The sequence below is a fragment of the Echinops telfairi genome, unplaced genomic scaffold, assembly GCF_000313985.2.
Source record: "Echinops telfairi isolate 266 unplaced genomic scaffold, ASM31398v2 ScPeMD7_7416;HRSCAF=8454, whole genome shotgun sequence".
NCBI lineage: Eukaryota > Metazoa > Chordata > Mammalia > Afrosoricida > Tenrecidae > Echinops > Echinops telfairi.
The window spans coordinates 588,262-613,869 of record NW_022111316.1 but is presented as its reverse complement, the minus strand read 5'-3'; the positions used below and the strand labels follow the sequence as shown (position 1 = coordinate 613,869).

The window sequence follows — 25,608 nt, the reverse complement described above, 5'->3', positions numbered from 1 at the left end:
GTGCCACAGGCAGCTGGCACCCATGGGGACAAACCTGGCTTCTCTCCCCCAGCACACCACCCCCCAGACCCCATCCCATGCCCTTGCACAGTCTCCCCCTCTCTCTCTCTCACACACACACACACACACACACACACACACACACACACACAAGCATACACAGGAGCACCCGCAGCACACACATTCACCTCCACCCACAGCTTTTCCGGATGAGAAACAGATAAGGAAATTCCCTCAAGCAAACCTCCATGAAGATAATTCTGATGGAGAACAGACTCCTTGGATTGAATGTTCTAATTAAACATGGAAGGAGGAAAGACATCTGTAGGTTCTAACCCTATTCCTCAGTGCCCACAAATCCCAGGTCAAAGGTCATTCTGTTCCACACCCCCAGGGGCGACCCCTTCCTTCGCCCCCCACCCCCGGAAGCTGGACTTTCCTCCTCCTGTCCCCCAGCTTCCCCTTCTGCTACACCAGCAAAGAGCAAACAAGGCCAGTGACCCCCTCCCTCACAGCCCCCATCGCCACTGGGCACTCAGAGAGGCCCCCTGACAAGAGGCAGACAGAATTCCTCATGGGCGCAACTCAACAGGTCTTTATGAAGCATCTAGACCCGTAGAGGTTTGCAGAGTTGGAGAGAGGATCCCTCTGGGGCACAGACAGGAAGGAATTCACTCTGGGAGCTAGGGACCCAGAGTTAACAATCCAGGAAGGTGGAGAGGGAACTGGGAGCAAAGGGTTGGTTGACTTCCACTTCCACTTGCCAGGGGATTCAAGAGAAGCCCCAGTGCTTGCTCCCACCTGAGCGCTTACAGCCTGCACCTTACAGTAATGCAAATCCCAACCGCATTCACTCCTAGCAGGCTCCACAGCTCAGCTCCAGATGGTGGGAGCTGGGTGGCCGCTCACAGTCACAGACTGGATGCACCCCAAGGATATATGTTGTGGAAATGGAGACTGGAGACCGGGGGGATTGGGAACCTGCCTGTGTTCTTGCCTCAGAAAAGGCTTTGAAGACACCCTGTGGATTCATGTGATGTCTGAGTGTGTGGTATGTGAGTATGTATGTGTGTGTGTGTGTGTGTGTGGTGTGAGTATATGTGTGTGTTGTATGATCACATGTGTGTGGTATATGTGTGTGCATGTGTGTGTACATGTGGTATGTGTGTGAACATAAGTATATGCGACTATATCTAGGAGTATATATATGGCATGAGTATGGTGTATGAGTATATGTGTGTGTTGTATGATCACATGTGTGTGGTATATGCGTGTGCATGTGTGTGAACATAAGTATATGCGACTATATCTAGGAGTATATATATGGCATGAGTATGGTGTATGAGTATATGTGTGTGTGGTGTGTGACTAGATGAGTGTGTGCTAACTGCAAGGTGAGCAGTTGAAAACCACCAGCTGCTCTGAGGGAGAAAGATGGGGCGTTCTACCTCCTTAAAGTGAGTCGTGGACACTCACAGGGCCAGTTCTACCCTGTCCTATGGGGGTGGCTATGAGTCCGTGTCAACTCAATGACAGTGAGTTTGGTTTGGGTTGGTAGTTTGCGGTGTGTGAATATGAGTCTGTGCTGTGTGTGAGTATCTGTGCGTGTGCACGGTGTGTGAATATATGAGTATGTGGGTCTTAGTCACTTTGTCAAGGGGATTCCAAGTCCTTTGCTTTCTCGTGTATGGCCTTTCTGGTCCTGGGTTTGTCATTCTGCCAACAGGATTTGCTACGTTGCAGTCCTACAAAGGGGCAGGGCAGTTGACTGTGGAAATGAGGTGTGTTATCCCCTTGCAGAGATCTGTCAGTTACTATGCAAACTAGGTGGCTGTAGCCTAACTATGAGACTGGTCAGTGCTACCATTCTACTAGGCTTAAAAGGACAATCAAAGGAAGGTAGGGCTCACATCATTGAGAACAACTGGGATCACGGCAAACCCTTTGTACCCAGGTCCCTGTGCTGAGAAACTCCTAGACCCAGGAAACAGAGAGAGCCGGAACACGGGAGACAGCACGAGGGTATGAGATGGCATGAATGCCAAGAACCAAAAGATCAGACTCGATGGATGTGGTGACTTCAGGGTGGCTGCAGTGGACTCTTTGGCCCAGAGTGACAGCTGAACACCTTGGGCAGGATGCTGGCTGACCAAGTGAAGTGCCTCTGAGCACTGGCAATGGAGCCAAAGGAATAACGCGCCCTAGTGCCAGTGGGAGACGCCAGGAAAATGCTGAGTGCAATCTCAGTTGGAAGCCAACCAACTCTGTCCCCTGAGTAGTTTCCGTTACGTCCAAGTTGATCCTGGTCCTGCATCGAAACCTGTTACTTTCCTAATAAACCCCATCATCGCAGTATGACTGAGCTCACAGTGGCCATCACGATGAATTATTGAAGCAGCAGTGTGCCCTGGGAGAGATGGCTGGGTTGGGATTGGTAAGGGGGGTGGGGGTGGGCGAGTGGAGAGGTATGACCTTTTGGTGACGTTGGCTGCTAGCCACAAGGTCAGCAGTTTGAAAACAACAACGACTCCCAGAGAGAAAGTCGAGGCTTTCTACTCCCATAAAGAGTTACCGTCTCAGAAACCCAAAGGGACAGTTCTACCCTGGCCTATAGGATTGCCGTAAGTCAGAATAGACTGGACGGCAGAGAGAGATCTCTGGTGGCTATTTGCTTTGCTGCTAACCCAAGGGGTGGTGATATAAATCCATCCACCCTGTCCAGGCAGAAAGGCGTGGCAGCCTGCTTCTGAAGAGAAAGTATTGGAGACCCTCTGGGCCAGCTTTATCTTATTATGAGTTGGAATCCACGCCAAGGCAATGTGTTTGGTTTTTGTCTTGACTGTAAAGATTCTGAGACCAAACCGTTCAAACCCAAACTATCTTAGGAGCAAATCTCAGACGTGCACAGGGGCAGTTCAACCCCGCCCTATAGGGTTGCTGTGCGTCAGCACTGACTCGATGGCAGTGAGTATGTATTTACCCTAAAGGGCATCATGTGACAGGGCCATGGTTTGCCTGTCAGAGAGGCTCTTCTAGGGGCCCAACCGTGGACCAGCCTGCTGTATTGAAGGCTCCTCTCCCTGACTGGAGCATCACAGGGCGGCACAGAGCACCAAGTCGGAGCTGGAAGAGAGCACAGCTTCTGAGGGAAGGGATCTGAGTGAGGGAGGGCCCCCTGTCCTGCCTCCAGGCCCCCGCTCCTCACAGGTGCTTTGCGGAGCCCCTTCCAGCCCCCAGTGGAGGGGGCCCAGAGAGGCCCTCTCCTTCTGTGATGCTGCTGGCCCCCGAGCCCTGGGTTCCATGACGTGTCAGGAAGCGCTGGCAGCACCTGGCTCCCCAAGGATGCCCAGGTGTGTGTCATGGACCCCTCAGGCCTGTTTCCGATCTGGTTCTCTCAGTAAGGCCCAGGTGTCCTGGGCCGGCTTCGGGGAGGGACGTTCTGTCCCTCGGGAACAAATGCCAGGCCCGAACTCTCCCAAGCAGGGCCCCTGAGGCCACCTGGCTCTGTTGCTAGGCCACAGTTGGAAGGCAGGACTCTTAGGTCGTCCTCCAGGCTTGGTGCCTGGCCTGGTCTCCACTGCTGTCCCCAGGGCTCCTGTCCCCCACCTCTCCCTCTCCCTCTCTCTCTTTCGGCCACAGGCTGAATTATTAATAAAAAACGCTGAGGAAGCTGTTTGCGCCGCTCACGTGACAGAACACACCTTCTCCTCGCCACCATCCATGCGGCTAGACTCCGGTTGAGCATTGGCCTGGGCGGGGCTGGTGGCCGACTCAGCACAGCTGGGAGGTGGCTGGGAGGGACAGCTGCCCAGCTACCTGTCCCTGCAGTGGTGCCCCTGGCCCATACCCCTCCTCTTCTGCAGAAGGCTAGCATAAAGAGAAGGTCACTCCCACCCCACTCCTCTGTCATCCAGCCAATTGCTACTCATAGAGACCCCAACTGCTCCTTCCGGTTTCTGCCACTGTCCTCTTTATCAGAGCAGACGGCCTCCTCTCTCTCCCCGAGCAGCTGGTGTGTGTGAACAGCCTACCTTGCTGTCGATCGGCTCCGCACTTAACCCATTGTGCCACTGCTGGGGTGCCTTCAGGTAAAAACCCAGGGGGGCAAAAACAAGTTGGAACCAGACGCCACCCACCCCCACCCACCCCACCCCACCCCACCCCAGAAAGCGCGTGCAGGCCAACTTCTAGGAGGCGGCTACAGCCATTTTGGTGCCTGCCTCGTCACAACGGAGACGGATCAATGTGCGCTGATTAATCACCTCCTCTCCCCAGCGCGGAGCCCTGGTGGTGCAGACGGTTATGCGTGTTCCGCTTATGCTGCTGCGAGGCTTGAGGTTTGAACCCTGTCTGTCGATTGGCTTCCCATCTGCTTCCGCAAACATGGCCGCCTAGGAAACCCTGTGGGGCTTCCACTCTGCCTCACAGGCTCGCTAAGTGTGGCAATCAACTCAGGGGCATCAGACCATAGTTCTCCATTAGGAGCCAAATGGTAGAGGCCTGCCCAGGGCCCATCCTCACCAGGCCCCCCTCAGGCATCCTGAGCATATCCCTGAACTTGAACTATATGCTCCTGCCTCTGCCACCACTATCTGGCTGTTTGGCCTTGACCTGGCTGCTTGGCATCTCTGAGCCTCGGTTTCTGATCCCTGCACAGGACTGTACTGCATGGAGATGGCCAAGGCTGGTGTAAATGGTGTTAACAATGCTGCCGCAGGCTGACACTCTAGCCTTCCAGAGCCCCAGACCCCCATTCCGTGAGCTTAGGGGTCTTTTAGGTTACAGGGACAGAAACCTTCTCTTACCAGAACCTCTTTGTTACCCCCAGCCACTCTCCCCTCATCCTGTCTCCCTTCAACCTTGTCCCCACCCAGATTTTGGGCCCCAGTCACTCTCTCTCCAAGTCCACCCTCATACCCCCATACCCTGGGCTCAGCTCCTCAAACTGCTCACCACTCCAGGAGATAATCATAATAGTAGGTGCCCCTTTTTTCTAATCAACCCTGCTGGGCCAGAGTCTTAGCCTGCTCTGAAATACCTCCTCTTCAGTCTTGGACAACTCTAGGACCCCTGAGCTTGACGGAGGGCAATGGGGACTAGCTACCCCAGCTCCCTTCACCTGTTTGTCAATTACAAGCTGAAGGGACTTGTAGGCAACTCACAATCCAGCCAGGACCACAGAGATGTGGGGGTTAATCTTGATGTGGTTGGGGATCGAATGAACTCCCCAGACCTCTCCTCCCAAGCAAAATGCAGGTCCAAGTACAGACATGACATTTGGGAGTCCTGGGGGTTCCACTTAAAAATCTCTGGTCCAGATAAGGTCCCTGCCCGCTCTGGCCATCTGAGCCAAGATCTCCGTTATCTGGAGACAGGAGACAGGTGGGCTGGTGGTCTATTCCCACCCCTTCCTCCTCTGTCTTCCTGGCCTCTCCACCATCTGTGGCTTTGGTCGCAGCCAGCCACCCAGAGCCCATGAAACCGCGTCGCTTGCCTTTCAAGGTATTTAAAGGTTCTTTGACTGAATGCTTTTTGAACTCCTGCCGATGGGAACCAAGCAATGGCTCGTTCACCATGATCCACCCCCTCCCACCCCCCCATGATTAGTGTCCAAAGGGCCCTTTTGATATCGCGGAAACCCTCTGTGGTTTGTTCAAAGCTCTGGTCCGTGCGCCGCCTCCCTCTGAGAGGCCACAGCCTGGCAGCTGCAGCCGCCACCGCCCACCCCCAGCGATGGCCTAGTTAATAGGGGCCTCCAGAACGCTCCGCCCCGCCGGGACCCACGGGACCCAGCTGGACGCTGGCCTGGAGGGGCTGAGACCGCTCTGTGCAGCCAGCCCCCTTCCCCAGATCCTGCGAAAGAGTTGGGGAAGGGGCGTGTCCTTCAGAATCAGAGTCGCTTCTCCTTCCCGCCAAGCCCAACTGAGTCTGCATCCACTAGCAGGCCACCTGACCTGGGGATCCCCTGGGAGAGGGAAACTGAGGCCTACGGACTTCCAGGTTCGGGCCACGGAGTCTGAGGACAGAAGCCCGAACGCATCGACTCCACTCCACGCTCCTGCTCCTCCAGGGCCCCCCCGCAGAGGTAGCCCGGCCAAGGGCCACAAGCGTCCAGCTCTCCATCCGGAGCACCCACGCACGCCCGGCTTGGGCGCCCCTGGCGCGAGAGTTGGGGGCTGGGGGCTTGGGGCTCCAACTTGGACGGTCCCGCCCCGCGCGGCCGGAGGGGCCGGGGCGGGGACGCGCGTGCGCGGAGGGGGCGCCGCGGAGTCCGCGTGAGCTGGCAGGTTACCGCGGACCCGAGGGGACCCGCGGACTGGGGGCGGGGAGGGGGCTTTGCCACACCCGAGGGACTGCGGCCGATTGGGCCTGGGTCCTGGCCCATCCTGCAGCAGATGCTATTCGCTGTGCCCTCTGGAGCTGCAGGAGGCTGGGGCTCTGAGCTTGGGCGGGGAGCGAGCGGAGGAGCCTGGGCATGCATGCCCGGAGCTGGGCAATGCAGGTCACCAGCCTCCGCGCCCCCCCCGCCGGGCCTCTGGGGGCTGCTGAGCTCCTGGGCTCTGTAATAATCATGATGGCAGCAGCCACCATTTATTGAGCGTTAAGGGCTTGCCAGACTTGAGTGCCAAGTGCATTATCCCACTTAATAGTCCCCGCCGCGGAGGAACAAATCCCTTCGTGAGCCTCTCCGGAAGGGGAGGATGCCAGGACCAGAGGGGCTTGCGGCTTGTCCTGGGGTCACTCTGGGAGGCAAGAAGCATGGCAGCGGAGTCACACCCAGCCTTGGCTAGCTTGAGAGCTCTGGCGCCTGACCACTGGGCATCACTGCCGCTGGCTCCTCTCGCTTTTCCTGGCAGCCACCACGGCCAGCGCTTTGGCCAGGCTTGGCCCAGTTTGAGCCAGGCGACTGGGGAGGTCAGGCTGAGCAGCCCTGGAAAAGAGGGAGAACATGGGAGGGACCCCCACCACCTCCCTCTCCATTTCCACCCGGATCTCTTCTTTTTGCTCCCCTTCAACTGTGGGTGTCCCCAAGACTCTGTCCTCAGCGGCCGCCGTCTTCTTCCACACCCCACACGAGCTCCTGTGTGATCTCATTCACTTCCACGGCCTCAGCCTGTGCTTCCACCCAACCCCCAGCAAGTCTCCCCAGGGCCCTAACCTGACCCAGCTCCTCCTCCAGCCTCTGATCTGCGTTCTCAATGAGTCGTCTCCTCCCAAGCCTGGGGAGCCCGCCACCTTCCTGAGAGCAGACCCTCCCCGAGAGTTGCACCAGGCCTGTGAGGACCCATCTCTCTCCCCAAACCTTGCTTGCTTCCCTGGTCCTAAACATACGCATCTGACCCACCTCTAGCACCGCCAGCTCCTACCATCAGGTATAGAACTTCCCACACCCCCATCTCTGTGGCCTGCAGCCTCCCTCCCTGGCTCAGGGACATAGCCTCTGATCCCTGCCTTTTCTGCCCCTCCAACCCTGGACCCACCCCCTGAGATTTTCTGAGACAGGAGCTGACCTTGCTCTACCACCTTTGATGGCTCCCTGCTGACCGTGGGGTCATGGACAAGCCCTGCTAAAGAGTCCTTTCCAGGATGACCTGTCCCCACTGCCATCACCAAGCCCATTCTGACCTATAGTGACATCTGCCCCAACCTCCACCTCCACCACCCCCACCCCCTGTCCTGTGTTACACAGTAGAACTGAGCTCCATGCGGTCTTCTGGGCTCTCATCTGGACTAGAGCAGATCACCAGACCTCTCTTCTGCGGCACCTTGGGGGTGAGTTCCCAAGGCCAACCTTTCCATTAGCAGCCGACCCGAAAATGGTCCACGCCACCCAGGGACCTTCCCAAACGCTCTCCCCACAGTCTAAAACACTCCCCAGGTTTCCACCCAAAGCCCACCTCAAATGCCGCCAAAGAGGTCGAGCTCTTCTGAAGCCCCATGTGTTGTCCCCAGCACTTGCCGATGGGATGGCCCTCTTTCATGGAGGGTGTATTTAATAATAATACACTCTCCAGCCTATGCTCTCTGCCCACCTTCCCCCGACTCTGCGATGCACCCGGAGCTTGTAAAGGCAGGAACTGCATGCTAGTGATGTGGCCCAGAGGGCAAGGGATCGCTGCTCCACTGGGAAAGAATGTAGCCGTCAGCTTCCATAAAGATGGCCACCAAAGCGCTCAGAGAGGTGTGCTCTTCCCCGGAAGGCCTCGACTCGCATCTCTCATGGTTCTGCAAACGTTTGTGGGGGAGCTGTCGTGTGCTGGCCGTCTCCCGTGGGGCCTCCTTTTCTGGGCAGCTGGCCTCGTGGCATGCCTGCAGCACGGAGTGGTGCTCAGGACACATCCCAGGGGCAAGCGTCACTCGGAATGGTGAATGCCAGGCCCTTGCTTGGCGCTGTGAAGCTGGCAGGCTTGAATCCGTCTCAGCCCTGCCCTCTGGGATCACCCCCTTGCCATTGAGGTCATTGCAGTGGAGACTGGGAACGACCCTGGGTAGCAGGGGTGGGGAGCCTTTTTCTCTGCGAAGGCCCATTTGGATATTTATAACCTCATTTGTGGGGCATACTGGTTCCATGTTTGATGAACTTGCCTCTAATGTGGTGGCTGGCACTGCTTTTCTTTGGTGAGGCGTGTGATGTTAACTAGTTGTGATGATTTCTCAGGTCTTATACGGATTGAGGGATCCCTACCCATGCTCTATAGGGTTTCTGAGGCTGTCTATCTTTATAGCAGGAGACAGCCTCAACTTTCTGCCAAGGAGCAGTTGGTGTGTTTGAACCACCAATGCTTACTTGAAAGCGCCACTAGGGCTCTGCTCAAACTCAAAACAAACTCAAACCGCCAGTGAATCATGTGATAGGTTTATTGTGCCAACTAGGCCAATAGGAACATGTGGACAGAGTTTAATCAGGTCGCAGCTTGATTGGAGGGCAAGGAGATGGGACCAGTGTACTGCTGCTTGAGCCTCAACCGTGTGCTGCACTACTTGTGGGCCAACCCAGCCCACAGTTGTGTCGCTAGAGCTGGAGGCTCCTTTGAGACCTGCTTCACCACGCTGTTGGTGCGTATATCATTTGAGCTTGAGGCTGGTGGATCCTGTTGCCTCACATCCTTGAGTATGAGAACCCATCAGGGCTGCTTTCCTAAGTTCTGGTGCTACTGACTGTTGCTGACCCACCCTGCTGTCTGCCTGTCTTACCTGAGGGAAGACCCCGCTGTCTGCTTCCTTGACCGTGGACCTGTGTGAGTTGAAAGACTTTCAGTATATTAACTGTTCCATGAAAGTGAGTTGAACTGAGCCCTCTGTACTGCTCTGTGGACTAATTAGCTGTCATAGTCCTTCTCACTGTATCCTTTCATATATATATATAAAATCATAAATTTCCTGGTTTTGTTTCCCTAGAGAACCCTGCCTAACACAAGTGGATGCCAAATCATAGTGATGCCATATGACAGAGTCGAACTACCCCGATGGGTTTCCTGGACTAAATCTTTACAGGACTGGACAGCCTCATCTTTCTCTTACAGAGCAACTGGCAGACTTGAACCACGGATCTTGTGACGGCACCTGAATATGTAACCCACTACGCCACCAGAGCTCCGTGCTAGGATCCCAGATGTATCAAAATCTCATATACACATGGCGGCGGCGGCGTATAAACAGAGTGATCTGAGACCTGAAAAATCCAGCAAAGCTTTTACAAGCGAGCAAGCAAGCAAACGTTCTAAGCCAAACCCACTGCCATCAAGCACATTCGGCATGGGACAGGGAGAACTGTCCCCCAGGGCTTCTGAGATGGCAGTTCTTCCAGAAAGCAAGCAGCCACGTCAGTCTCCTGAGACGACTGGTGGGGTTGAACAGCCACCCTAGCAATTGGCAGCCCTCCGCTCAACCCCGCGTGCTACCAGGGTCCCATGAGATGACCTCAGCCCCGGGGGAAAATGAGAAACTTCCAAAATGGTCCTCGCCTCGCACAGAGTGAGACCCTCATAGATCCTGCTCGGTTAAATGGGGTCAGAAAAGGAAGAAACAGAACGGGGAGTGATGAGGAAGAGGAAGGTGGGGGTGGCAGTGACAGGGCATTTGCACCATGTCTGCATAAAGTGGCCCTGCCACCTGCCCCCAAGCACTGCCCTGGGGACAAATGAGATCACGGATCTGCCGTGCTCTGAACTCCCGGGAAGAAAGGCGCTATATATATATCAATGATTGTATTAGTCTAGTCCCATAAGCCCAGGTGAGCCCTTCTTCCATCAAGTCTCTGCTCCCCTTGCCTGGCCCACAAAGACAGCCAGGTGTGTGCTCTGGCAACTCACGTCTCTCTGGGCCTCAGTTTCCCCACGGGCAACCTGGGTGTGAGGTTGCCCAAGGGTCTCTGGCTCTATCTCCACCCACCACCCACCCCAGGAGGCGTTCCTCGGGCTAGGGCTAACCCTCTGTCCTCTCCAGCCCACCACACCCTGCCTGGGCTGTCCCCTGATGTCACCAAGGCCATGCCCTGTCCTGTTTATCTTTCTAGTCAAACAAGGCCACACAGAACACTGTAGACTTCCTGGGAAGAACCCCCACCCCCCATGTCAGTTCTGGGGACATGGGCTTCCGGCTGGTTTTCTGAAACAAACAAACAAACAAACAAACAAACAAACAAACAAACAAACAAACCCTACATGGCTGCTTTTCTAGAAGACTCCAGGTCTATATTCCTCTAGGGAAACCCCCATCCTTTTCCAAATCCCCAGAGAGTCTTTCCTTTGTGGTGGGAGATGTTGGGATGCAAGCTGGCCCCAGCCAGAGGGGGAGGACGAACTTCTGTGGTGGCACCTCCTGGTCCCTCTGAAATCTACATCTCCTCCCACCTTCTCGTCACTTCCTGCCCTTGACTTCAGCATCACCACCTCCTAGATCACCTGCATCAGGACCCTCCAACCAACCAGTGGCCACTGAGCCTGCCCTACCTCAGGGCAACCCCGCCCATGCGTCCAAGGAGAACTGTGGCAGGGCCTGGGGTGGCAGAGGGGCTCTGCGGGTGAAAGGGTTAAGCGCTGGGCTGTCAAGGCCCATAGTTCAAATCCACTCTGAGGGAGGATGAGAGGAGGCTGTCTGTCCCCAGAAAGAGTCACAGTCTGGCAAACCGAAAGGAGCAGTTCGACTCCGTCCTACTTAGTGGTTGTGAGTCAGAATCGACTCGATGGCAGTGGGTTTTTATTATGAGTATTTTGAGTTCAGGGTGGGCATTCAAAGTGTATCAGACACACCTGCTGGGGAGTGCTTACAGCCAGGACCCCCTGCTGTCAACGAGCTGGCGTGCTAGCAGGGGCGAGGGAACTGGGCAATCAGCAATGAACGAATGAAGTCCATCTCATAGTATGTTGGGCCCGAACAGGGAACATATGCGGCTCTCGGGTGAACGCACCAGCTCCCAGGGGAATCCAACCCGGATGCTCCTTAGAAGGGGAGACTTTGGCTCGCTTCCTTGGGATAGAGCAGCAGGAAAGAGCTGTCACTGGAAACAAGCCTTCCTCCCAGTTGGTCACACCGAGGGTCAGCGCCAACCGGGGGTGCCCTCCTCGAGACAGAGTGGTACAAGGGGCGCCACAACGGAATCACACACGCCAGCGAGCGTCTTGGTGCCTCGTAACCTTTCTCTCTTGTTGCATGTAAGGCCAACTCGAACCCAACTCAGTGGCCACCCCTGAACAGTGTCCCTGAATCCAGAAGAGCCGGTGCAAAGGCCCTGTGGCAGGAAGATCAGCAAGGAGACTTTGGGGGTTTGGGGAGGAGAAGGAGAGTCAGGGGAGTGGAGGGGTCGAGGAGCAGGGCGGTCATAGTAAGACCTTTGGGCGATAGGAAGCGAGTGTGGAATTTGAAGAGGAAGGGCAGGAGCTAATCTGGTCAAGGGGGCAGGTACAGACGCAGGGCACCAGCTGGGAGGCTGCTGCAGGAAGCCAGACCAGGTATGGTGGCGGCTTGGACCAGAGCAGCTGCTGACACAGTGGTGCTTGGGTTCTGGGTCTCTCTGGAGGGCAGGGTCAAGCGGATTTCCTAATGGATTGAATGTGGGTTGTGAGGAACAGGGAGGAGGTGAGAGGCGGCCTCCAAGGACTTGGCCAAGGAGCAGTGCAAGGATAGAATGACCCTCCTTTGAAAGGGGGCATTGATGTCAGAGCGGCAGCGTTTTGAGTCTCACCCAGCCCTCCGAGGGAGCCTTTTAAGGAGCCCTGGAGACACGGCGGTTAAGCACTCAGCTGCCACCCGAAAGGTCAACACTCTGACCTCCCACCGGTCCTCGGGAGACAGACACAGCCCTCGGCTTCCTCAAAGGTTGCTCTTCCCTTTGCTGCTAGGTGCTGTTGGCTGGGCTCCCACTCATTGAGGCCCCTCCTTACGGTTGTGAGAGGGGCCGGCGCCCTCCACCTTGAGGGTCTTGCTGAGCAGTAGTTGGTTTTCCTGTTGGAGACGCCCCTGTCCATGAGACTTGAATCCCACCGGCAGACTGTGCATTTCTTGGTGCTCCGTGGGCCTCTGGAGGCCTACACGCTGTTGTAAGAGTGACTACCCCCCCCTACACACACACACACACGCACCCTCCTTAAGAACCAATCTGTGCCCCCTTGGGGGAGCTGGCTTCCCGCTAGAGATGGGACGTGCTGGAGCAAGTTGCGATGGGGTCAACGAAGACGTCAGATCTTCCTTTTGCTCACGTGGGACCTGAGCCGTCTGTTGGATGGAGAGGGCATGGGGCAGACCGTTGGGCGTTTGAGGGCTCGGCCGGTGGCGTGAATCTGGGAGTCATTGAGGGATGTCGTGAGTCATGGCAGAGTTGGCTTCCCCTCGCGTGCAGCAGAATGACGCGCTGTGCCGTGCGCCCTCACCATCACCATCGTCACGAGGGCTGGGCTCTGTGAGCTCGTTCTTGAGATCACTGGTCCATGACTTGACCTGGATGGGTCTTATGAGACCCGATTGGGCTTCCCTGGTGGGGGTGACCAGTCTTTGTTCCTGAGGAGCCTGCTGGGGGCGTCCCTTTCTGGTGTCCAGAGCTCTGAGGCTGGGTGAGGTGGCAGGGGGTGAGCGGAGATGGAGCAGGTGTAAAGATGGAACTTGAGTGCCTCACGTGGGGTGGCCTGGGGGGACGCGAAGAACCGGCCAAGGAGGTGGGAAGGCATGTTCAGAGAGGTAGGAGGAAGCCGAGGAGCAGCCGGCGTTAACATGGACACCGGCGTCAGACACCGAGACGGAGAACTGGCTGGCCGCTGCTAGGAAGTCTCCAGGGACCTCACCAGGAGCGCCTCTGGAGGGGCCAAAGCCAAACCGAACTCCCTGCTGAGGAGTCCATGCAAACTCCTCAGGACCCTTTGGGCAGGGTAGATCTGCCCCCCAGCCCCCCCGAGTTTCTGAGACTGTCACTCTTTACGGGAGGAGAGAGCCTCTCTCCCTCAGAACAGCGGGTGGTTTCGAACTGCTGACCTTGTGGTTAGTAGGCCATTGAGTAACCCACTAGGCTACCAGAGCTCATTCTGGAGAAGCAGTGGGGACCAGTCAGATCGGAGTGGAATTAAGCAAGAGCAGGAGAGGAACAGAAGATAATGGGGGGAAGACACGTCGGAGAGGCGTTTGCAGAGACCCCTGGGTGGCACCCACAGTGAAGCACTCCACCAAGAACCAAAGACTGGCTGTTGGGACCCCCCAACACAGCACTGCAGAAGAAAGGCCTGGCAAGGTCCCGCAGGCCTCTGGAGTACAGGTCTCCTCACCCACCACGTATGAGGTCGGCCTGAGTCAGGGTGCCAGACGAGGGGGCTTGCAACCGGAGCAGCAACAACCAGGTTAGTGCATGGTGGGTGTGGTCCAGGGCAGAACTGTCAGGGCAGGAGAGAGAGAGGAGACAGGGGGCGGGGCTGTGGGAGGGCCTCTCTCGTGGGAGATGGGGGGTGGGGGCCGGCACTGTGGTGGGTACAGATGCTGGGGGTGACTGGGCTGGATGTTCTCAGAATCGGGGTCACCGTTGAGAGTGAGAGTGAGGGGAGACCTGGGTGGGGAGCCTGAGAGTCACTCATGAGCTCCCCCCTGAAGGGCCTGCCCCACCCAGGCCCCTGCCAGCCCTCCCAGCCCTCCCACCTCCACCGGCCCAGCCCACCCACCTTCCCTAGGCTTCCTCCAGCGGAGCATGCCAGCTCCCTGCAGCCTGCCAGCATTTCCTTACCCCAGCCCCCCTCCCAGCTTAGACAAGCAGTTGAACCCCTCCCGGCCTGTTTTCTGGTCAGTAAATTAGGAAGCCCAGCTTTGCCTCTTTGGCCCCCTTGCCTCACATGGAGGAGGGTTTAATCAATGAAGAGTGAGGCAGTGGGTGTGGGGAGGGGAGTTGCCATTAGTCCCAGCCTGCCCCTGAGTGGGGAGGAGAGAGGAGTGTCAGCGCCCTGCCCAAACCCAGGGCCCAGCACCCACTGCTTGAACTGGGTGGCAGGGGAGCGGGCCCAGGAGCTGCAGTAGCTGCCTCTGGGCGAAGACCCAGCTGCTGAGCCACCCACAGCCCCTAACCCAGCCCAGGGACCTGGCCACCCTGGCCACTGGGGAGGCAGAGCCCATCTGTGCAGGGCAGAGTAAGGCTGGGGCCAGTGCTTCTTGGGGACTCCACCCTGAGCCTCCGACCCTTCCTGTTTTTCCGCCCTGGCCCTGAGGCTGTTTCCTCCCAGGGGTCAGGACAAACACCACTTTCTCCCCTGAGCCCAGGTCTTAGTGGATAAGCACACCCCTGATCCCAGGCTTCCTGAACCTTCTAGAAATGACCTGCTGCCGGCCCTGCACCGACCTGGTGCTGTGATGGGGCTTTGTTAAGGGCGTGTCCAGTGTGTGTGTATGGGAGGGAGTAGGAGGGGGGATGGGTCAATATGACTTTTGCATGTCTCCAGTTGGAGCCAGGACAGAATAGGCCCCCTACCGAGAGTCAGCTGCTCTCCACAATGACCTTGGGCCTCAAATGCCCCCCTCCGTCTCCCTTCCCCTCCCCAAACTTAGAGGTAGCTACAGGCCTCTGCACTGAGAGCTAATGGGCCAGAGTAGGCTCTCTAGACTGTTAGGCCATCCACAATGTTCCGGAAGGTTCCCAAGTGCCCTGCTGCCTGGATGGTTGGGCAGAGGACGGAGCTGCTAAGTGCCAAGTAGTGGTGAGGCCGGGTGGGGTGGGGGCACCTGAAGTGCTCAGCCAGGCCACAGACTTGTCCCTCACCCCCTTAATGAGCCGGCCAGTCGCCACCACCAGCTCTGCTCGCAGACCCTGGTGGGTGCTGGTGCCTGCACTGACGCCAGGCTGCCCGGAGAAGGCCTGTGATCTGCAGGCACAGCACAGGCTCCTGGGAGCTGGCAGGACAGGCCACTGCCCCGTCCCACCTCCCGTGCCCAGCTCAGCATCCTTGGAACTCCCCATGACCCCCCTACCCCAGAGGGAAGGGGCTGTGTCCTCTGGCAGGACTGGGGCACAGGTGCAAGAATCATCTTCAGTTTGGGGGGAGCTTCGTGCATCACCTCCTCGTTCTGTGTGTGTGGAGGGGGGACAAACAGAGAGGGTGTGGGACTTGCCTAAGGACACGTAGCCATCTTTTCTCCCTAGCAGCCTGATTGTACTTCTTCCCGCCAGAGACTTGGGAATAAGAAAAGAGACCCCTTTTGGCACTCACCAGAGTGCCAAACCAGAGTGATGTTAACTGTTGGACTTTACTGGGGGCCTATCAGGTGCCTTGGAAGAAAGGCCTGGTCATCTACTTCCGAGAAACCGACTGTGGCAGTTACATCATCTGGGGTCAACTTGCGAAGGGGTGGAGTCTAGCCTGTCAGTCAGGTCGCAGCCTGATGGCCTCATTTTAGGCGTGAGGGAGATAAATAACTCATTGAAGGTCAGATACACTCTCTGCTTCATCTTCCTGCTGACAAGCCACATGGAGCGATGCTGATTACAGCCAGAGCCCTGGAGCTGGAGGAGCCCCATGGAGACCCACGCCAGGGCTGAGCTGCTTCCACCGCCACTAGATCCACAAGACTTTCCACCCACTGGCCTGTGATCTTCCTGCATTTGGCATCATTGCATGTGTTACGTGAGTCTAAAGAGGAATTTATGGACTAGTATCGACTGACGGGGTAATATCGGACTTGATCTGGACTGGGCTGAGATGTTTTCTTAATGTACAATTGCTCTCTGATATAAAGTCCTCTCTTATAGGCATATGCGTGTCTATTAATTTGTTTCTCTAGCCTATCCGGACGAACACACCAGCACCGAGCGCCCTTACACTCCAACACAGGTGATGTCTTCCTTCCTGCCTCGGGATCAACGTGATGATAACTGGCTTGATGACTGTCAGGCAGGAGAACATTTGGTGACCGTAGCACCCTCTGTGGTAGGGTCTTCTTCTCCATGTGTTTCAGGTGGAGAAACTTTGTTTAAAAAAGGGAAGAAAAAAAAAGGACCACCGCTATCAATGCAGTGTGATGGATCGAACTGCCGCTGTAGGCCCCGAGGCTGTAATGCTTGATGGGAGCGGAGAGTTGCATCTGCTTCCTGGAAGCAGCTGGTGGTTTCGAACTGCTGACTCTGGGGTCTGCAGCCCAACGCGTACATAAGCCAGCACACTTACCAGGGAGGTGAAAGGACTAGCGAGTGAAAGGAGGGCCTGTCAGCAGGGAGTGCCAGGGAGCAGGGCCACCTGCATGGGCCACCCTCTGCAGTCTGGGCTTGGGAGGACCTTGCCTGCTCTGGTCTCAGTTCCCTCATCCCTTGGCGATCCAGAAAGTTCCTTCCAGCATTTCTGCACTTCTGGGAATGTCCAAAGACCTAGGAGCCTGCTTCCCCAAGGATCCAAGTAGGAAGTCTACCTCTACCCTGCACCCTGGCGAGAGGCTGGTGGGTGGGCCCGCCTGCCTGGCACAGCCTTGGTGGTGCAGGGGAGAAAGAGGAGCAGCTTGAGAGAGGCAGGCTTGGAGCCTGGCCCTGCTGCCACCTGGCTCACTTAGCAGTTGTCCTCAAAGCTACCTGCCTTTCCTTTCCTACCATCGGTCCAGCCTGGGCCTGGACTCCGGAACCCTGAATTCTAGTCTTGACTCTGAATCCTCTAGCTTGCTCCATAACCTTGATGAAGTGCCCGCCCCCCCAGCGCCTCAGATTGCACATTTATTGGACAAGACCCTCCCACCACTGCCAACCAGATCTCATCTGATCCCACCAGCTTGCTGAGCTCTTGGTGGGGGGGGTGGTGGTGGGAGGGATGAGGGGCTGGAAGGCAGTCCTTTCTGGGAATTAAGCCAGGCTCAGCAGGTCCAGTGCGCCTGGACTCTACCCCTGCCCAGTCCCCACTGTCCCTGCTACGCTCGCTTCCACCCATATTGACCCCACCCTGGCTCCCACTCTCTCTTTGCCAACCAGGATGGGATGGAGGGCTGTGTCAATGTGGGTCCAGGGGACCCTATCTCACCCCCCTGCTCCTCCTGACCAGTCCCACCTGTCTGAGGCCCCCACGGAGGAGACGGAAGCGGGGGGCAGGGAAACTGGGAGAGGGTGTCAGGTAGGGCTGGGTGTCGGCAAGGACTCTTCAGAGACGTGCTCAGCTGGAAAGGCGTTTCTCTGCACGCCCGCCTGCCTGCCTGCCTGTTAGGTGGTGGGAGGACCAGCTCTCTCTTTTCTTTTTTTATCACCATCCAAACGGGGCTGGAAGGGAGAGGGCCGCAGAGAGCCTGCTGCATGGGTGGGGTATGAGACCTGGGCTCAGCCTCTATACCCCAGCCCCCAGTGTTGCCATGCTCCACCCCCTGCAGACCCAGACCTGGAAGGGGAAAGGCTGAGTGTGCCCTCCCCTGTCTGGCCTCTCACAGGATGAGCCAGGGGGCCTGAGCACCCCTTCTCCAGATGTCAGGTGACAGACGGAGCTTGGAGTGGAGCAAAGACCACGGAACAGAGGGGCCTTCAGCAGGTGGCTGACATCCCGGGGCTCCCGGGACTGCAGGCGAGGATGGGGTGAGGACAGCTCTCTCTCAGGGGAGAAACTGCATCCTCTGTTACTAGAGGTGCAGGCTCCCCGAGGGCAGTGTTGATCCGGTATTGAAGAGCCACGTCCAGGTGAGAGCTGAGAGGACGGGTGGCACATGCCAGGGAACACAGCAGTCACAGTTCTGTGTGCCCACTGCCCAGCTCCCCCACCTGCCCACCTGCCTCCAGCTCTGGGCACGGAGCACAGGGGAAAGTGATAATCAAAGCTTATCAAATGGCATGTAGGAGGCAGCCACTGATTCCAGCGGCAAGCAATCTATGTCTAATGTCCACTTAGCAGATCGCATGCCTCCGAAATGCCAGTGCCTGCGGTCTGACCCTGCAGCGGCCCGGGCAGCTGGAGCCCAGGAAATGGATCACTTACCAGCCACGGAGCCCGAGCTGGCGCTGCCAGGTAGGGGGATCGGGGAGCAGCCTGAGTTTGCAGGCCCAGCCTCGGCCGCCCCTCCTGGGGCTCTAGCTGGCTGTTCCCCTTTTCTGAGCCCTGCCAGACTGCTCAGAGGGTGGGAGACAGAGGTGGTCTGAGTCTGGGAATGCTCCCTGAGACCTCAGGGTCTGCTTGTCACCCACAGGCCCCGTTGCTGAGGGGCAGAAGCCAGGGGGTCCAGCCCCCATCCAGCCATCTGGTCCAAGACCCTGGGAAGGAGGCCCCCTGTGAAGGCTGGGGTCAGCAGGTGCTCTGTGAGTGCCCTCGGGCCGGTCCTCAGCTCTCTGCTAGCCTCTGCATCCTTCTCTCTCAGGGTCTGTCCACGTGATGGGTCTCTCAGGCTGCCCCCAGTAAGCACTTTAGAGTCATGCCCCTGGGTGCCTTCTGCCTTCATCCGGTCCATTTCAGCTATCGGGTCCTGTGAGTGGGAGCCAGCAAAACCCACTCAAATAAGGCCGCCGGGTCTTTTCTCCCGCTTCCAACTGCCACCACGGATCCACTGCGGAGCGCTTAACTGTCGTCGAGCCCTGGGGCTTCTGTCACATATCCAAACTCATCACCATTGAGCGGATGCTGACTCATTTCAACCCCCCGGAACAGGGTAGAACGGGCCTGGGTGGGTTTCCAAGACTGTAACTCTGTGGGCGTAGAAAGCCTCCTCTTTCTCCCTTGGAGAGGCTGGTGGTGTCTAACTGCCGACCTTATGGGTAACGGCTCAACGTGTAACCATTGCTCTGCCAGGCCTCCTAGGAAGTGCTCAATAAAGAGCCATAGGGTTCTTTCTACCCCATGAAGAGTTACAGCTTCCGAAACCCACAGGGCCAGTTCTACCCTGTCCTGTAGGATCGCTGGGAGTTGGAGTTACTGGATTGGCAGTGAATTTGGTTTCTTGGAGGTTGCCCAGCCAGAGATCCTCCTCCCTCCCCACCCCCACTCCCACCCCCAACACACACACATTGCCCGGGTCCCGCCCCCAAACCCCCACCCCAGGCAGGGCTACAGACTTCTGGGCTCGTGCCGGCATCCAAATCTGGAAGCCTCTCCCTGTTTCTGTTCCACCTTCTCCTTTCCCCCTTGGGTGCGTGGGAGCCATGGCTGCTTTTAGATCCCCCCAGCATGGCTAGGCCGGGTGCCAGGCCTCAGTGGTACAGCCAGTGCTTGGGGAGTTGTTTACAGCCAGTGGTGACTCACTACAACAGGCCCGAGTAGAGCAGGCTGGCCCAGGTGGAGCCTGGGGCGTGGAGGATGAGGTCAGGCCATGGCCTCAGACACCCCCTGGGGGTCTTCTGGGATAGCCTGGTTGGAAAGAACCCCTAGGGGGTCTTCTGGGATAGCCTGGCTGGGCATGGGCTGGGGGTGGGGTCCAAGGTGGGTCAGGGCTAGAGGATGGGACTCAGTCATGGGCGCCCCCTCCCCAGAGCCATGCTCCAGGTGCTCTGGTGAGCAGGGGAGAGGGGGGAGGGGGCCCTGCAATGACTCAGCCCAGCCCCTGACCTCCAGGAGCCCAGGAGCAGAGTGGGTATTACCAGCCCTACGAAGCTATAATAGACACAGCTTGGGGTGGGTTGTAAAAGGGGAGGGCGTGTGCTTGGGTCAGAGGTAGGAGTTGTACCCAAAGGTTTCCATGGGGAGCGTCTGCATCCGCGGCCTCTGGCAGCGAGGTCCTAGTGTCAGGGTAGACTGGACAAACAGGGCCGTCTGTTTAGGCAAGGAGGGGAGCAGGGAGCAGTGAGGATACTGCCAGCCAATGAGAGTCTCCCCAGGCCCTGTGTTTGCCCTGGAATAAGGGAGTCAGATGTGTCAACAGTGGGGAGGGAGGTGGCCCTCCGCACGCTGCACACACATGGGCTGTCCCCAGAGCAAGTCCTGGACGGTGTCACACAGGGTGCCGGCCACACCCGGGGAGCAGGTGCAGGCGCTCAGAAAGCTGGTGGGCCTGAGGAAAGGGGGGGCATGATCCATCTCCCTCCATCTCTGTGGAAGGAAGGAGATTCCAGGGACCCCTCCTGACTTCTCAGACAGACAGCCTCGGTCTCCTGGGTCCTCATCCTGCCTCTGCCACCAGCTTCTTCGCCGACCTGCATCCACCCCGGCCTCTCTGAACAACAGAGACTGGATGAGAGGGTTTCAGCAACACCTCCAGTCCTGCGTGGCCCTAGGTGTCACCACTGGCCGTTTGTGCCCACCCCGTGCTTCTTCAAAGAAAAGGCCTGCCAACCTGCTGTGTAAAGATGCCCCAAACCAAACCCACTGCCACTGAGTCAATGCCGACTCAGCTCGACCCTATCGGGCAGGGTAGTAATGCCTCAGTAGGTTTCCCAGACTGTAACTCTCCACAGGAGTAGCTAGCCTCGTCTTCCTCCCATGGCACAGCTGGTGGTTTTGAACTGCCGACCTTGTGGGTGGCAGCCCAATGCGTAATCCACTACTCCAGCCAACCCTATAAGCAGGGGTCTGCCCTGTACCAGGATAGGCTGGGCAGCAGCAGGGTGGCACTGTCTGGCTTCTGGCTGGGGTGGTGCTGCAGGTCCCTCCCCGAGAGCTGGGGATAAGCCCCAACCTCCCTCGAGTCATGAGACGGTTGTGTGGCACGAGGTCTTCAAAGCTTCAGGGTAACCGCTCCAAAGCCTGACAACTGCTGTTTGTACTGAAGTCTCTAAGGACTCCTCCAGTTCCAGGGAGGGACCGTCCCGGTGAGCCAGGATGGCCGGGCCAAAGGTACCGAGGGCTGTGATTCTACCCCTGATCCCCCTCCATCCCAGCCATCTCCCATCCTCAGTCCAAAGAAGCCCCCGTTCCCCTGTCTTCTGATGCCACGGACACACGGGAGCCCAGGCTTCAGGTTGGAGAAGTGCCCCCCAGGCCTCCGGCTGGTATCGCTGGCGCCCTGCAGGCTGGAGACCATGCCCCTAACCAACCTCACTAGCATCGAGTCGATGCCGGCTCGTAGTGACACTACAGAACACAGTGTGGGTTTCTGAGATGCTTAACTCTTGACATGAGTAGAGAGCCCGGACTTTCTCCCTCGGTGGTTTCAAACTGCTAACCCTGGGGATCACAGCCCAATGCATAAGCATGACCCACAAGGCAGGGCTGGAGAAGCAGCTGGTAAATGAAGATACTGTCTCGAGTCATGTGGTATCCACCACGGGTCAGGGAGAGCCCCGGCCTCCTGAGCCCCCCTCCTGTATCCTGGCCCACTCCTGCCTGCTGTGTATCTGAGCCCCGCCCCTGCCCTGCTGGGGGGCCCAAAAGCCCAGGCACACCTCCCTGGGGCCTGACTCCTCCACCAGGGTGGCAGATGGTGCCCGAACCTGCCCCAAGCGGGGCAGTGCCCAGCCCAGCTGTTGCCCAGATGCGAGCGGGGGAGGGGAGGGGGGTGTCCGGAACCCTTGGCACACCTGAGTCACCCGCTACACCGGCCAGCCGGAAGAGGTAATGAGCCAGTTGGGGTTATTATAGCCGGATGACTTGGCGTGCGTGCACTCGCTCACCTGGGCAACCGCCGGCCAGGGCTGATGCCCAGCCGCCGCCTGCCCTGGCCTCCCTTCCACGCTGGCTCACCCACTGCCTGCTGACCGGACGGCACTCCCCACCTCCCCTCCGAGTCCTGGCTGGCTGGGGGCACTGGAGCCTGCTCCCTCAGGAAATGGAGCCGGGTCTGTGGTGTGGCAGGGGGCCAGCTCCCAGGGCCAGATCTTTCCTCTTCCTTCCCCTCCAGGGGTCTGGAAACAATGGGGACCAGCCAGGTCCAGGCCAGGGGCTCCTCGCTTCCCACGAGGGCAGCCAGAAGCGAAGCCCCTGAGTGGAGCAAACTGCACCGAAATACTAACCTCAAGGTTGGCCATCCATTCAGACTCCCCGAGTGATGCTGCGGGAGCCTGGCGACCTGCTTCTGCTGCCGCGATGACAGCCAAGGAAGGCCCAGGGGCGGCTCTACACACACACACACACGGCCGCCGAATGAGGTCGATGGCACCAGCAGTGGTGTGTGGGGGTCTGTTTTCTTTGGAGGGTGACTTGGTGTGTAAGGAGTCCTGGTGGGGCGTTGGTTAAGCACCGGGCTGGCATCTACAAGGTCGGCGGCTCCAAGAGACCTGGGGGTCTGCACTCATAGAGAGGAGACCCTCGGGCACGTTCAATGGCCCTTAACCACCAGGCAGTGTTTCCTACGGGACAGCCACGGTTCAACGCGCTTCCCCTGCAGCCAAGGCTGTGTGTTGTTATCACCATCTCCCGTGATAGAGGAGCTAACTAAGCCCAGAGAGGTTAAGTAACTGGCTCAGGGTCACACAGCCTGTGAGCAGTACCAATGGGCTGCAGTCCAGGCATCCTGGCCCCAGAAGCCTAATTCCTCAACATCCGTGTTCTGCTCTATAAGGGCGTCTACCCAAGGCTACTTCCTGGCCACTACCCTGCTCATTCTTCTGGGAACCATCTAGAAAGCCATGCTCCTCATGCTTGTTGGCCCCCCATGTGCTCCCTCAGTGGGCTTCTAACCTAGCCTTCAGTGTCCTCTCCTTCCCTAGTGAGCCCTCCAGGCCTCTCCACTCCCCCTGCTCGCCCCGCACACTGTCCAAGCCCTGCTCATGCCTGACTCGCTCCTCGCTGCCCATTTCCAGGACGACTCCACCTTCTGTTCCCTCTTCCAGGAATCCATTCCTGCGTGTTCTACCCAGCTCCAAAGCTGCCTGCCAGGATGCCAGCTATCACAGAAATACCACAGTGGTGACTTAAATAAGCAGAAATGTATTCTCTCACAGCTTAGGAGGCTGGAAGTCTGAATTCGGGGCGCTGGCTCTCAGGGGAGGCTTTCTCTCTGTGTCAGCTCTCAGGGAAGGCCCTTGCCTCCTTTCAACACCTGTGGGTTCAGTGCCCCTTGGAGAGCTAGCTCCATGTATCTTGGCCACAGTCTTTCCCCTGGGTCTAGGAGGTTCTCAGTGCAGAGACCCTGGGTGCAAAAATCCCACTGCTGGCTCTTCTTTCTTGGCGGTAGTCGGTGCCGCCTCCTCCGTGTGTGCCTCTTTCTCCTTTTGTCTCTTTTATCTGACCACAGGCCGTGCAGGCCACACTCCAGGGAAACCGCCCTTGCATCAGACCAGGGCTGTGACTCGGTGAGGGGTGCGGGCTGCATCTCACCCATCACAGGAAAAGATCACAGCGCACCGCCGACCCACTGAGAACCACCGCCCAAGTGAACACATTTGTGTGTGTGGGGGGGGGGGGGCGGGCACAATTCAATCTTTCAGAGAGGCCAGGTGAGCAGCGGCTTGGGGCAGTGGAGCGCCAGGGCTTCAGGGATCCGAGTGAAGGTGTTTAGGGTGTGCCCCCACCTCCTTGAACCTCAGTTCTGAGCGGTGTGGTCACTCGTGCCAGCTTCTCATGCACCTGAAGGTCCTGAACATAGTAGAGCCACAGCCGCCTGTGTGACATGGTATAAGGAGCCCCCTCCCCTCAGTCTGGGAAGAATCTTCTGGTGACCAATCCTGGGGGAGGGGCTGCATCCAGCGCTAGGCAGCACCCGCTTTTGGAGAGGGTCCCCTCCTTCCTCCACATTGCTGCCGCCTGAGACACAGAATCCAGGGAGACGGTCTCCTGGCAGCAGTGCTGCTTCCTGCCACCCCACAAGGGTGTCTTCGGCTACCACACCCGCCTCGGGTGGCAGGCGTTCTAGCCGAGGAAGGGGGGCCTAGATGCTAGGGGTAGGGAGGGGAACAACCTGGGGCAGCTGCCAGCATGAGTATCCGAGGGAGATGGGACACAGGAACAGCTGCCCCAGGCTCCTGCTCCATCCTAAGGGCAACCTCCCCCTAATCCCTGCCCCCACCCAAATCCTGTTGGTGTTCAGGGAGCGAGGGGCTTCTCCTTCGGATTCAGAGTACTGTGGGTGCCTACAGGGCCAGAACTCCTGGGGTCCAGAGGAGCGGGGCATTTGGGGGTAGCTGCTGGAAGGATGTAGACCAGAGATGGGGAACCTTTTTCTGCCCAAGGGCCATTTGGATATTTATAATATCATTCGAGGGCCACTGGTCAAGCATTCCATGAACACCCCTAACGTGATGGCAGGAGAGCCCCAGTGGCTTAGTGGTTCTGCTCTGGGATATGAACCACAAGGTCGGCAGTTGGAAACCACCAGTGGCTCCATGGGAGCAAGACGAGGCTTTTCTACGCCCATCAAAAGTTCCAGTCTTGGAAACCCAAGGCAGTTTTACCCTGTTACCCCATGGGATCATCATGTGTTGAAATTGGTGGGGGCGGTTGTTTATGGGGTGGAACCACCACCCCGATGGCGGGAACACCTTCTCTTTGGTGAGGCCTATCATGTTAGCTGGGGTCGATGATTTCACAGGCTCTACACCACCCACTGAGCAAATAATTAGAGAAGCTGGAGGAAGTCTTGTTAACAACCTGGGCTATGTGAATGACTCCATCGTGCTTGCTAAAAGTGAGGAGGACTTGAAGCACTTGCTGATAAAGATCAAGGGTGGCAGCCCTCAGTACGGATGACAACTCAAAGTAAAGAAGACCCAACTCCTTACAACTAGACCAACGATTACAGAGAAGAGATTGAAGTTGTCCATCAGTTCATCTTGCTTGGCTCCACCATCAATGTTCATGGGAGCGGCAGTCAATAGATCAAAGGACGCATTGCATTGGGTAACTCTGCTGCACAAGACCTCTTTCAAGTGTTAAAAAGCAAGGAGGTTGCTTTGAAGACTTAAGGCATGCCTGACCCAAGCCATGGTATTTTCAACGGTCTGCATGTGAAAGTGGGATATTGACCATGGAAGACCAAAGAAGAGTCGATGCATTTGAATGATGGTGCGGGCAAAAAAAAAAAAATGTTGACAGTTCCGTGGGCTGCCAAAAGAGCAAACAGACGTGTGTTGGAAGGAGTCCCTCCAGCATGCTCCTTGGAGACAAGCAGGGCGAGACTTTGTCTCATGGATTGTGGACGTGCTGTCAGGAGAGACCAGTCCCTGGAGAAGGACATCGTGCTTGGTAAAGTGGAGGGGCGGTAAAACAGAGGAAGACCCTCGCCGAGATGGGTGGACATGGTGGCTGCAACAATGGGCTCACACATGAGAACAACTGTATGGATGTTGCAGGACGGGCATGTTTCCTCCTGTTGTGAAGACGGTCACTAAGA

The 25,608-nt window shown here is 57.5% G+C and overlaps 1 protein-coding gene across 1 annotated transcript in view; it reads right to left on the bottom strand.

The window, feature by feature from the left end:
• SYT7 (synaptotagmin 7) overlaps nucleotides 1–25,608 on the bottom strand; it is a 149,887-nt gene that overhangs the window by 67,791 nt on the left and 56,488 nt on the right. Inside the window, exon 4 of the mRNA XM_030887513.2 lies at nucleotides 15,224–15,326. Within this exon, the coding sequence (XP_030743373.1) occupies nucleotides 15,224–15,326 (103 nt within the window). The remainder of the gene's footprint in view (nucleotides 1–15,223; nucleotides 15,327–25,608) is intronic.